Source organism: Rutidosis leptorrhynchoides, chromosome 8, assembly GCF_046630445.1.
Source record: "Rutidosis leptorrhynchoides isolate AG116_Rl617_1_P2 chromosome 8, CSIRO_AGI_Rlap_v1, whole genome shotgun sequence".
Classification (NCBI taxonomy): domain Eukaryota; kingdom Viridiplantae; phylum Streptophyta; class Magnoliopsida; order Asterales; family Asteraceae; genus Rutidosis; species Rutidosis leptorrhynchoides.
The window spans coordinates 11,737,742-11,751,987 of record NC_092340.1 but is presented as its reverse complement, the minus strand read 5'-3'; the positions used below and the strand labels follow the sequence as shown (position 1 = coordinate 11,751,987).

The following is a 14,246-nucleotide window of genomic DNA, read 5'->3' as shown; positions in this document are numbered from 1 at the left end:
TAGATCCTACAACTTCTACAATAAACTGTTCTTCTACATTAAAAGAATAATAATTGAATTGGAACAATTTTTTAAATTCGAACAATTTTTCAAATTCGAACAATTTTTTATATTCGAACACTTTTTATATAAGAACAATTTTTTAAATTCGAACATTTTTTAAAATCCTAAAAAAATTTTATATTCGAACACTTGTTTATATTCGAACAATTTTTTAAAATTCTACCACTTCTACAATAAACTGTTGTACATTTCTACATGTTAAAAGTATAATAATTGAATTCGAACAATATTTCATATTCGAACAATTGTTAAATTCTAACAATTTTGTAAATTGGAACAATTTTAAATGTAGAAAATAAGAATATAGAACATAACAATGTAGAATTACAATTTGTTCTAATCTAAAATATATTGTTCGAATTTAAATAATGTTCAAATTCTTTTATTAATCATTGACATCGGACTCACATCTAACTGTTTAACATCTACAAAAATGTAGAATATACTTGTGGATCATAATAAAAGTAGAACCTAATAAATTTTTCGAGCTTAAGTTCTACAAATTTATAATCATTCAATATTATACAAATAAATAACACTAACCTATTTCTATTTTGATATATTTGACCGACTTATGACGGATTATTACTGAATTTTCGATTATTGACAAGCGTTGACCAAACTTTTGATGGATTTGACCTAACTTTTGACCATTGACATGTTTATTAAAGAGACAGGAATTATACAAAAAAGAACAATATCCTACGTCTATTTTGAAAGATTTAACTAACTTATGACGGATTATTACTGAATTTTAAATTATTGACCGGCATTGACCGAACTTTTGATGGATTTAACCATACTTTTGATCATTGACCTGTTTACTAAAAGAGACACGAAAGGGTCACAAACAGACATCGTTTACAAAACAGAATCAATACATAATGCAAGAAAATTAGAACATTCAAAACAAAAAACAAGTATATTATTTCTTTTTTACAATTTCTGTTCTGCACAAATTTATAATGAAAAAAATTAGTTTTTTCAACATTTATCAATCAAAAAAAAAAAAAAATTAAAAAAATATGTTGTATATTACATTTATTCATCTATGTGCATTCATCTCTTGCTCCATTCTCTCCCAGTCTTCAATTTTTTTTTTCCAAAATCTTCTGCTTCCTAACTTTACAACCTCTACTGTTATGCCCAACTTCGTTACTGAAACTGCAAGTTCTGTGATTGATGGTTTGTTGTTTGATAGCTTCTTCTCGAACATTTGTAATTCTTTTGCCACAACCTTTACTTCTCAAATTATTAGGGCAATAAACTGAAACTTTATCAGGTTTTGGTATACCAACCAAACCCTCAATAAATTCATCTTTACTCAATGTATGATCATTTCCCATTTGCTCTACAGCTTTATCCTTCAACCCTCTAATTGTATCTTTGAGTGAACTTAATTTTTCAGGATCATCCTTATATAGCCCTATCGCATGATCAATCATTTCATAAATCTCCTTCATTTGAACACCAAACTCTCCGGAAGATCCAACTTGATTAGAATCAAAATATGTGTTTGGATCTTTTAAAGTAATAGCATCAATACACCATCTTTTCATAACATACTTGTTTGGGATTACTTTAACATTTGTCATCCTTAGCACATATAAAATATGTCGACAAAAGTAACCTATTCTTTCAAATAATCTACAATCACATGATACTTCTTTTGATTTTTCTGAATACTTTACCACACTAACTGCTGGAATGTATTCATCAAAAGCCCGAGGATTACCAGCTTTATCAAGAGTATTTGCTAACCCATTATTTCTAACACTTCTATCCATTACAGTATACTCTGTAAAACCATTTTTATGATCAACTTGATAATTCATACAATATCGCGATGCAGCTTTGATTTGACCCTGTACTTCACCAAAAATTTTCCTAGTATACAATTGCACAGCATGTTGTTCGATCTCATAATCAGTAACAACTTTAGGGATAGTGTATCATCAATCGTGATCATTTTTAGACTGCACTTGTCGTTGAATCTGCATAGCAGTTTCGAAAAAACTGATAAACTCAACTAAGGTTGAACTATTGCTCATCAATTGTTGAAACATGTGGTTTTCACTCTCAGAATGGGAAGAAGTGCGCATTAACCCTGACATATCCCAATATCTAAAATAGGCTGGTATCCATTTTCTCCTATGTTTAAACATTTCATTTAACCACTCGTTATCTTCTAATTTATAACGAGCCACAATTGAGAACCATCTTTTATCAAAATCATCAGGGTCTAACTTGTCAGTCCAGACAATTTGAGAAATAGAATCTTTAAAACCCACATTTGAAACAGCAGGACCAATCTGATGTATACAAAAAAAATTATCTAAACATTAATAAATTACACAAAAAAAGACTAAAAGTTCTCTTACATCCAAAATTAAAAAAGATGGCAAACAAATTAATAATTATATATCAGATGCATTAACTTGCATCTGATAAAAGAACAAATTTTTCAATTCGAACAATTTTTTAAATTCGAACAATTTTTTTAAATTCGAACAGTTTCTTAAATTCGAACAACTTTTAAAATTCTACATTATTTGTATACGAACATTTTTTAAACTTCTACGATAAACTGCTCTTCTGCATTATACATGTTAAAAGAATAATAATTCAATTCGAACAATTTTTCAAATTCTAACAATTTTTTATATTCGAACACTTTTTTATATTCGAACAATTTTTTTAAAATTCTTTACCTTCTACAATAAACAGTTCTACATTTTACATGTTAAAAGTATAATATTTCATATTCGAACAAATATTAGAACAATTTTGTAAATTCGAACAATTTTAAATGTAGAAAAAATAAGAATGCAGAACATAACAAATGTAGAAATACAATTTGTTCAAATTTATAATCATTCAACATTACACAAATAATAACACTAACCTATATCTATTTTGATAGATTTGACCGACTTATGACGGAATATTACTGAATTTTCGATTATTGACCAGCGTTGACCAAACTTTTGATGGATTTGACCTAACTTTTGAGCATTGACCTGTTTATTAAAGAGACATAAATTATACAAAAAAGAACACTATCCTACATCTATTTTGAAAGATTTGACTAACTTAAGGCGAATTATTACTGAATTTTAAATTATTGACCGGCATTGACCGAACTTTTGATGGATTTAACCATACTTTTGATCATTCACCTGTTTACTAAAGAGACCGGAAAGGGTCACAAACAGACATCGTTTACAAAACAGAATCAATACATAATGCAAGAAATATGCATTAACTAAAATTTGTAAAATCATGCATTTAATGTGATGTTTATATGCATTAATTAGATACATAAAATAATGTTACCTTGTTTGTAATTTTCTCAGTTACATGCAACATACAAAGTCTGTGTCTTGCTTTCTTGAAAATAGCTTCAATAGCAACTATCATGGAGAGATCTTGATCGGTCAATACTATTTGTGGTTCTTCGGGGAATGCTTTCTTAAAAGCTTCACATAACCACTTATATGAATCCACATCTTCTTTTGCTAATAACGCAGCACCAAAAGTAACACACTTCTTATGGTTATCAATACCAGTAAATTGTATGAACTTCATATCATATCTGCAACAAACCACAACAAAAAAATAACAATTACATTTATTTTAGTAATGTATATAATAAATGAAAAAATAAAAGAACAATATAATGATAAAAAAAAAGTATAAAAACAGCACTTGTTTGTTCGATAGGTTGAATCAAATGAAACTACATCTCCAAAAACTTTGTAATTTTCTTTTGAAGCTTGATCAGCCCAAAATGCTCCAGCTAACTCCCACTTATCATTATTGAAAACCGTAAAATATTCAAATGAAAAGTTGTTTAAACTCTTTTTCTTATTTTCTAACTGTTGAACAAACATTTCACCATCTCCCTCTCCTATATACTTAATAACATCTCTTTTCCAATTCTTACAATCCACCTTCGAACATCCAACATCTTCATCACCACCTTTCACTTTTCCCAAAATTCGATAACCTCTACAAGGACCAATCCCAGTTTGATTCAACTTGAATAAAAATGATTTTTGAGAATTATTTAATCGTCTTTGAGATTTTAAATGTTTTATGTGATGAGGATGAACCAATATATGGTTATGAGCTTTCACAAACTTTTGAATGACAAATTTATTGTATTTATTCAACACAATACCAATAGAAGCAAGACATCATGTCCTCTGTGATGGCCTATTTCTTTTCTTCTTCTTTTTGTTATTATCTACTCGAATAGGCAGCGTTTGTTTAACTCTATAACTAACATTATCATCAACATACGTTAATGTATTAACTTCCCCAAAACAATCCGCATTCATATCAAATATATCATCAGTAGCTGAAACATACTCAGGTTTATGCAAAATCTCTTGATTAGATCCTTGCTTGCTACATAGAAAATACTTATATCTTACTAGACTATTACCAAATTCATCAAACCCTCTCTATGATGAAGACTTCCTTACCTCAAACCCACCATTAACTGCATACTCCTTGTAGAAATTATATGCTAAATCTATAGAATCAAAAACCGTTCCGATAGCTGGTAAAAGAGATTCGTCTACATTAGGTGTCCACGATTTTATACCAGAAGACGAAATTTCCTCAGAACCAACACAGAAACTTTTGGGTACATAAACACCTGTGAAAAAGTATTAAAAAAAACATAAATATAAATATAATCCATCAAAAAAGATGCATAAAGATGCATCGAAAAAAATATATGTAGAACACAGATTTTATACCTCTAAAAAGTACAAAACACACATGTAGAATACAGATTTTATACCACAAAATTGTAAAAGCATAACAATGAATTACAACAGATACATGTAAATCTATATGCCTAAATGGCTTAGAACATACACATGTACATCACAGATGTAGAAAACATATGTACATGTACATCAGAGATGTAGAAACACAGATGTATTAAATGTAGAAAACACTAAATGCATCATGTAGAACACACGTGTGCAAAAAAACAGTAAATAAAAATGCATACATAACTAGAATGCATAGATGCATCATCTTGCATCTAGTTATGAAAAAAGATATTGCTTCTAACAATAGGAATTTCTCAAATAAATAAAGAATGATTTTTAATTAAAACATGTAAACGTACATTCTCCGTCAGTATCATGATGTTCAAAGATCTCGATATGATCAAATTCATCACTAACGTCAAAAAAATGAGATTGTTCATCATCATTGCCGTCGTTAACAACAAAATCATCTTTGACATGAAACTGATCATTACGATGAATCAAGTCATCAACTTGAAAATTTTTATCACCGATCGACATTGTTTCCTATCAAAATTTTTTTAAAATTCAGAACAGAGAACTTGAATAATGTAATCAAATGACCTAAAAAAGATAAAGAATGTAAAAACGAAAATCAATTTGAACGATAGAACCCTAATATTGAATCGTAAAAGAATGAACTCGTAGAATTGGGGAAAAACATAGAACCCTAATTTTTGTATTAAACGATTTAAACATCAAAGTATATATAGGTTAGACACATGTAAAATGACAAAATTACCCTTTACCAGTAAAATTAGGGAAAAACCAAAATTGTTCGAATCAAACAATTTTTGTTCGTCCGTGATGTTTTTTTGTTCGGCTGCGTGAGTTCTCAGGGTTCTCAAATACTAAAAGTTCTCATTTGATCCCTCTACTATATATATATATATATATATATATATATATATATATATATATATATATATATATATATATATATATATATATATATATATATATATATATATATATATATATATATATATATATATTTTCAAAAGTATAATTGAAAATAGAAATATATAAGAAAAAGCTTATCACACGAGGCAGAGCGTAGTGACCCCCTGCTTGTTATTTATTTTTTATTGTTCTGAAAAGCCAGAAAATGTATTATACTCAGTGTTGTAAATCTCCTTGTTTCGCTTCGAGATCTCGTTTTGAGAAGGTAGCCGGGACGAGATGTCCATCTCCCGAGATTTCTCGGTCAACGGGGTCAAACTTGGTCAAATTTACGATTTCTCGGATATTCTCGTTCATTTCTCGGATTTTCTCGTAAAATCTTGTAATTTCTCGTATTTTCACTCCCATTTTTCGAATTTTCTTATAAAATCTCCTAAAATTATGTATAAATATACATAAATTTATTTATATACGTGTGTTTGTATATAAAAAACCTAGGAAGGCAACGTATGTCAACGTCCGAGATCTTTTCGAAATGCCGAGATCTCCCAAAAATGTCTAAACGAGATCTCCCCGATATCCGAGTTCTACAACCTTGATTATACTACGACAAAAACTGCAACGGGTAGGACGTATTTATGTCCATGATACATATAAGAGTTATTATAATACATGTAAGGGAATAACCAATTGCGCATCAAGTTGTATAAGTTGGTTTACATTTGTCAAAGCTGTTTACGTTACGATTTTTCATTGACGAGCATTGCATTAGTTCAATTTGTGATCCGTTCGAAGCTCCTTAGTTATATATCATTGACGAGCATTACATTGGTTGATCTATTTGTGATCCACTCGAAGGTCCTTATTTGTATTTCATTGACGAGCATTGCATTTGATGATGTTATTGCTAATTTATTGAATTCTTACTATGTAGTGATCAATTAGTTTATGATTTATTAGACCATTCTCTACAGTTTTAAAGATGTCGTTGGGCATCTACATGGCACGCTACAACACTCACAATGAACTCTATGGGGTGGTGTTGGCGTGGGGCAACCTACAACGTTTGCCAACTACCAATCACATTTTACTACTTTGATAACACTTTTCAAATATTTCTCACAACGCTACCACATGATTATTTTTTCACACACTTCCTTTTCTATAACACTACCGTATGAAATGATCTCAGTAAGACTCGAGAAAGTTCTCTTACCCGAAGTATACAAATATAAAACTAAATATTTAATGGTGTATAGTGTATACTATGGTTTACATGTATAAAAAGTTGGTCAAATGGTGGAACGCATTAGCATATCGCATCAGAATAGCATCAAAAACTAAAACCAGTAGTTATGAGTTCAACGTGCTCCGTTCAGGTATGTAAATAATAACATATGGGCCGCCGCCTAACGTCTTTCGTAAGCTCCGAGCCGCATTAAATGCATAAACCCTAAATATCTAAGCAATAAGCACGTGAACAGCATACATGTCACGTCAACATAAAGTTCGAAGTTGGTTACGAACTTTTAACATAAATCAACCACTATTATAGTGACACGTGTACCTCCAAACATTCAGGAGTTCTGACACCTATAAATAGACCACTTGGATCATCACTTTACCACTACTGAACTTGTGTCAGAGAATACAATTTCCCTCTCACACAGTACTTTCTCACTTTAGAACCTGAATATTAAGCCGCATAGCGCTAGACAGACCAACTTATTGTTAGGTTCTATAAGATTGACTAAGCCACTCCACGGTAACCAGACCTTGATTCGGGTCTGCTGGGATATTCGTTTCGAGGGTAAACGTCAATTGGCAATTCATCTCAGCTACATTCAGTTCTAGACGTGTACTGGTACGTGTGAACGCTAGCCTATGTCCTAGGCGGTTGCTTATCTTGTCTATGTTCAAAGACGCCTCTGGGTCCCATTCATTTGACTGTACGAGCATGTTGCCCTCCAAAGCCTCCATTTTTCACTTAACCTTCACTTTATTTAATTTACTACGTAGTACTGTATTTTTTAGTTTTTTTAGTTTTTTTTTCTTCCGAAAACTAAGGTATATAAAGAACCATAAGATTTTATCCAAAGATTAAAAATACTAAGAACCATATAAAAATGACCAAACCCTACCAACTAAATACAAAGGGCAGAACCTACGTTTTTCGTTTTTAGACACGTCAGTTTACAAATATTCCATTTTTACATTGTAAAATATATCCAGGTCAATTTAATTATCAATTATTTACATAAAGTGAGTATAATTATCTTTAAAATTTCCTTCCTTAAGACCGCTTGTAGTGGTTGGGGGCGTGGGTTGAGTGCATGAGTTGCTTTTTGTACATTTTTTATGACTAGGACGTGTGGGTTGTTTTTATGGAGTAGTGGTGGTGTGAGTTTTTGGTGTGAGTTAAGAGTATTATGATAATGTGTTAAAATATAATTGAGTTAGGTATTAAAAGAGATATAAAATAATATTTTTAAATGAATAAAAAATTTAAAAAAATAAACAACACCGTTGCCATCCCCATTGCAGGCTCAGGCACGCTCCTCTTCACCCTTCTAGCCACGCTTCGATACGGGAGGTGGGGGGCGGCGCCAGGTGACACATCACCCTCCCACGCCATTTTCCTCCACCGCTACACCAGGTCTAAGCATAATTGTAATGCGTCATATAAAACTTTGCATGTATTTGTCATTTAGGTAAACAAATCTATCTATTTGATTTTCAGATACAAGCGCATAAAGCAAACAAGTATGCGACAATAAGAATCATTAAGCATAAAGTAATACATTAAAATACTCAAAAGTAGTTTTCAAGTCATGTTATTATAGATCTATGACAATCCAATAAAACATACTCGTATATGACTATATTCGTACTCAGGGCCGGTCATGAGAATTTGAATGCCCGATGCGAACATTTAAAAAATGTCCCCTGCTCCCCTCAAAATATATTAGTAGCACAACACAAGTATTAAGGGGTTTGAAACCTGGTCAAGCTAGGCGGTTCATCCCCGCGCGCGATTTTTATTTAATAAATACAATTCAAATATACATGTTCGGAACTACAACTCACCTAAAATGATGTCTACGTGCATTTTTTGATGCAAAAACTTCAATCAATTTATCATAATATACATTTTATAGAAATCTATTTTCAATAATTGCTAACCCGTTTAATCGTTCTTGACTCATTGTACTTCGTAAATAATTCTTCAACAATTTCAATTTTGAAAAACTCCGTTCTGCAGATGCTATAGTGACCGGGACGGTTAGCAAAATCTTGTATGCAAGTAAAACATTTGGAAAAATATTTATCTTCTTTGTAAACTCCATAATCTCAAGTGACGTCCACGGAAAATTGGGGGAAAACTGAATCAGATATATAAAATCATGGTGGAGTCATGGAGATTATTTATGGTATTGTATTGAATAGATAAAAAGAAATTGTTGGGATTCGGGAATTGTCGAATTGATGAAGACAGATGAGTAAAGGACGTTTGGATGCCCTAATGATACGACGAATCAATTTTACTCCGTAATTAATTTTACTTCAATGATAATGAGCTCTTTTTTTAGTTTTTGTAAAACAATTTATTATTTATATGGTTAAAATATTGGGTTTAATGAACCTAGTATATATGTAACTGGACCAATATTATGATGCCATTTTGAATTGTGTTGCTCGGGTGCGGTTGTACTTTCAGCCCTGCTCAAAGTCCGGTCCGGTTCTTACTAAATTTAAAGAGCCATTTAAATATGAAATAACGACATAACACTACAATTAAACCGGTAGGTACCGGTAGGTGTGTCACATTATTGTAAATCTCTAATGGGACCTTAACTACCCCCCGCATTTGTTGGCGGGCTAGAGTGGTTTGTTGTTTTCTAACAAGTCCTTGTGCTTTGTATGGTTTTGGGTTTTTTTTTTAATCTTTGACAAAAAACTCTCCATTTGTTATCTAGTTCTACTTTTTAATGTTTTATATATATATATATATATATATATATATATATATATATATATATATATATATATATATATATATATATATATATATATATATGGGTAGGATCAATAGGGAAGTAACCATTCGGGGGGAAGCGGGGGAAGCAAAAACTTTTTTTTTTCGTTTTTTGAAATAACTTTGTTCACGAACATTATAGATGAGATGAAAATATGAACATTTAGTAAAGACACTTTGTGATAAATGTTTTTATTTTGGCGGGAAAACGCTCGAAGAAGTAAAATATATAACAATTATCGTGTTTTTCGAGCATATGTTGAAGTTTTAGCTATTGGGGTTTAGATATTATGGTTTATAGGGTTTAGATATTAGGGTTTAGAAATTTAGGGTTTAGGGTTTAGATTTAGGATTTAGATTAAGTTTTTAACACGAACGCTTTAGAGTTTAGAGTTTAGGGTTTAGAGTTTAGGGTTTAAAGTTTGGTGTTTTGGGTTTATGGAATAAACCCAAAACACCAAACCCTAAACCCTAAACCCTAAACTCTAAATCGGGCTAAATTTTACTTCACAAAACATGAAAAAAAGACGTTTATATTCTTCACGAACAATATTATCTTGAATGTTATTTTTGTCGATCGTTTTCCCGCCTAAATAATGACATTCATCACGAAGTGTCTCTTCTAAATGTTCATATTTTCGTGTGATCTTGATGCCGGAAAAAAAAATTCCAAAAAAAAAGAAATTTTTTTTTTTTTGCTTCCACCCGCTCCCCCCCGATTGGTTACTTCCCCATTGATCCTGCCCCTATATATATATATATATATATATATATATATATATATATATATATATATATGGGGAGATCAAGGGATAAGTGACTTTTTTAAAATAAGAGAATAAGTAAAATGAGATTTTTATATCTTTTACATTAGAGCTCAAATTTAAAAAAAAAAAAATTCATGATCTACTGACATTATGTAAATTCATAATTTTTTTTTTTTTCAATAGGAGCTTAAAATGCATCTGATGCATGTTAACGTTTTTTGAAGTTTTTTTTAGGATTTAGCCCGATTTAGAGTTTAGGGTTTAAGAGTTAGGGTTTGGAGTTTAGGGTTGAGGGTTTATTCCGTAAACCCTAAACCCTAACCCCTAAACCCTAAACTCTAAACCGTTCGTATTAAAAACTCGTTCTAAAACCCTGATTTCTAAACCCTAAATTCTAATTTCAAAACCTAAACACTGTTTTTTTTTTAATCAAAAGTCATTTTTTTTTTTTTTTGCTTTTTGTTAAGATGCATCTGATGCATGGAAGGCAGTTAACATGCATCAAACAGCGGATAACATGCATCAAATGCATCTTAACGCTCCAGTTAAAAAAAAATAATTTTTCCTGAACCTACACAATGAAAATAGATACCATCAATTTTTTTTTTAAAATCGGAGCTGTAGAATTAAAGATATAAAAATCTCAAAATCACTTATCCCCTTATCCCACACACACCCACTTAGCGCTTGATCCTTGGCATATATATATATATATATATATATATATATATATATATATATATATATATATATATATATATATATATATATATATATATAGTGTCATAATCAAGTGGGGGAAGTAATTTTTTTTTTTTTTCAGGCATCAAATTTAGATGAAAATATAAACATTTAAAAAAGACACTTTATGAAATTATTATTGAGGTGGGAAAACGATCGAAGAAATAATTGATAACATTCATTATGAGTAATGTTATTTCTAATAATATTTTTGGAATGTTGTTTTCTTTCATCGTATGAGTTTTTTTTTTTCAAAATTTAGTCCGATTTAGAGTTTAGGGTTTATGGTTTAGTGTTTTGAGTTTAGTCCCTAAACCCAAAACCATAAATTCTAAACCGTTCGTGTTAAAAATTCAATCTAAACCTTAATTTTTAAACCCTAAACCCCTATTTTTAGACCCTAATTTTTGAACCATAATTTTTAAGCCCTAATTACTAAATCCTAATTTTTAAACCCTAAAAAAAAAACTCAATAATAATATTACCATGATGCACGTTTTCATTTTTTTCGAGCGTTTTTCCGTTAAAATAATAACATTCATCACAAAGTATTTTTTTAAATGTTTATATTTTTATGTGATCTTAATTTCTAAAAAAAAAAATCAAAAAAAATGTAAAAGTTCCATTTTTCCCCACTTCTGTACTGACTTAACAATAAAGTAAATTGCCTATTTAAAACTACATGAGTCCTGACCGATCAGCTAATTGGAGATAGTTTAATCTATATTTTTTAAAAATTAAAATTGGCACGTCTTGTTATATTATATGCATAAATAGTTAGTAAAAAAATAATTATATTATATATTTATAAAATAAATAAATAAAAACTTGTGTCGAATACACATTATGAAAATATAACTTACTCCTTACCTTTCATTATATTTTTATTATATTTTCTAGTTATACTTATCTCATGGAGTAACCATTATCAAGCAAAAAGAAGGAACCGGAAACTTAGTATTTTACAAGCTAATTAACATTAACATTAACATTAACATTAACATTTATACTAAAAACATAATTAACATTTATACTAAAAACATAATTATACATATATCGCTTTTATACATCTTTCATACCCATAAGACTCAAACTGACCCGACCCAAAGAAATGGGTTAACAAGGATAACAGCTTTAAAAAGAACAAAAAGGCTCATACGTAGTAGTGAGTAGTGACACACTGGCACACTGGGGCCCACCTATCAACTAATGCTTCTGAGCAAAGTTGTTTACTAGTGCTAGAGCATTGCTAGTCACATGTGCTACACTAGTAATATGAGTCCTAACCGAACTTTTTATCCTACCCTCCATGACCCGACCACCAAACCCCTCCATACACGTGTTCTCATCGGTTAGGGCTGAACTAACCCACGTTTGAACATTACTCATGTGAAAAATAAAATCCTGACCCTTGACCCGGTCAAGGTTTTTAAGCTCTTGCATAGATTTACTGACCCTGTCCAAACTATCACTCACTTCTTCTAAGCAGTCCCCAATAGCGGCCCGTTCTCGTGGCTTCAACCCTTTGACCCTTTTAAGTTTGTTGAGGTAAGCTTGGGTGGTTTCGGATTGTTTTAGACTCACGGCTAACGCGGTATGGGCTAACTGGGCCGGGCTGGCTTTGATAGTTTGGCCGTATGGAGTAAGAGATTGTTCACATAAGGCGGGGTAGGTGACGGTGGCACATGCCCTTTTTATGTAGCTAGGGGTGGGTGCAACTTTGGTTAAGGCGGTGGTTATGGTTAGGCTGAAGATGGCTAGAATAATTAGTGTTTTGGGTTCCATTTTTTGAAGTGGGTTGATACTTGAGAGTAGAAGTTGATAGTGTGTAGTGGGTTATTTGGGGTGGATTTTATAGAGGGGAGGTTTATGATTATGGGCCCACAGGGTTGTGATGCAACTTGCTGGAACCGTATGAAATGTTGGGAAAAGTATATTGGTATGTAAGAAGATTTACGATTGGGACAGATTTTTTTTTTTTTTTTTCTGATTTAAAAAAATAAATAAATAAGAGTTATCTATGTTGATGATTTTAGTGGTATCCAACATTTTATTTTAGTTAATTGGAATTTACTTGAATGTAAAAGTTAGCTATTTATATTTACCAACGAATTCGGAGAGTGGAAAGTACACGTCTGTAAGAGTTGACTGCTAACTATCGCATAATTGCGGGGGTCAAGGGGGCTGCGCCCCCTTGCGAGGTCTAAGGGGCAGAAAAGTGTATTCCAGCCTAGTGTCATAACATTTTTTCCCGCCTATTTGAAAAGTTGTATCATTTCAAATTACAACTGCCGATTTGAGGAGTTATTATTATTCGATTTTTCTCATTCTGCATTCAACAACAACTACAGAAATATACAGACTCTCTTTGATACTTTAATTAGTGATTTCATTTCCAAAAACACTAATTGTGTTTAGGGATGGCAATGGCCACCCGATCCGGTAGATATCCACCCGATCCACCCGCTTCGTGATGGATATGGACGAACCTAAATAAATATGGATACGGATATGGATGAACCTAAATGGATATGGATATGGATATGGACATGGATGAAAAATTTCATCCATGAATATCCATTACCACCCGAAATACATACTAAAATACATAAATGTAGATATATGCTTACATATTTACTATTACAAGTTCATTTACCGTTAGATTTATATTTTGCTTTCAACCTTATAATGAAATAACTATAATATATTACAATAAAACACGCATATCTAATAAAATAAACTTACAATTTTCATATTTAATTTTTCATAATCCATGTTTTATAGTAAAATTTAACAAATTTCTTTATGTCTTCGACAAAGATTACACATTCTTATGGATAGATTTTAAATATGTCATGTTATATTTATTTCTGCTATACTATATTTTTATTTTAATCGCATATTGGA

General features: G+C 31.0%; 2 protein-coding genes across 2 annotated transcripts; both read right to left on the bottom strand.

Annotated features, from left to right (window-relative positions):
- Positions 1-1,151: 1,151 nt before the first annotated feature.
- Positions 1,152-7,775, bottom strand: LOC139863152 (protein FAR1-RELATED SEQUENCE 5-like). The gene is made up of 9 exons (XM_071851800.1): positions 7,566-7,775; positions 5,213-5,399; positions 4,554-4,729; positions 4,353-4,472; positions 3,772-4,205; positions 3,400-3,658; positions 3,015-3,083; positions 2,046-2,375; positions 1,152-1,928 (listed from the first exon to the last, which is right to left on the bottom strand). The coding sequence occupies exons 1-9, from the start codon at positions 7,773-7,775 to the stop codon at positions 1,152-1,154; spliced, it is 2,562 nt and encodes an 853-aa protein (XP_071707901.1).
- A 4,586-nt stretch (positions 7,776-12,361) lies between these two features.
- LOC139862774 (21 kDa protein-like) lies at positions 12,362-13,143 on the bottom strand. The gene has a single exon (XM_071851407.1). It carries the CDS (start codon positions 13,122-13,124, stop codon positions 12,546-12,548), a length of 579 nt encoding a protein of 192 aa, XP_071707508.1. The 5' UTR covers positions 13,125-13,143; the 3' UTR covers positions 12,362-12,545.
- Between the last annotated feature and the right edge of the window lie 1,103 nt (positions 13,144-14,246).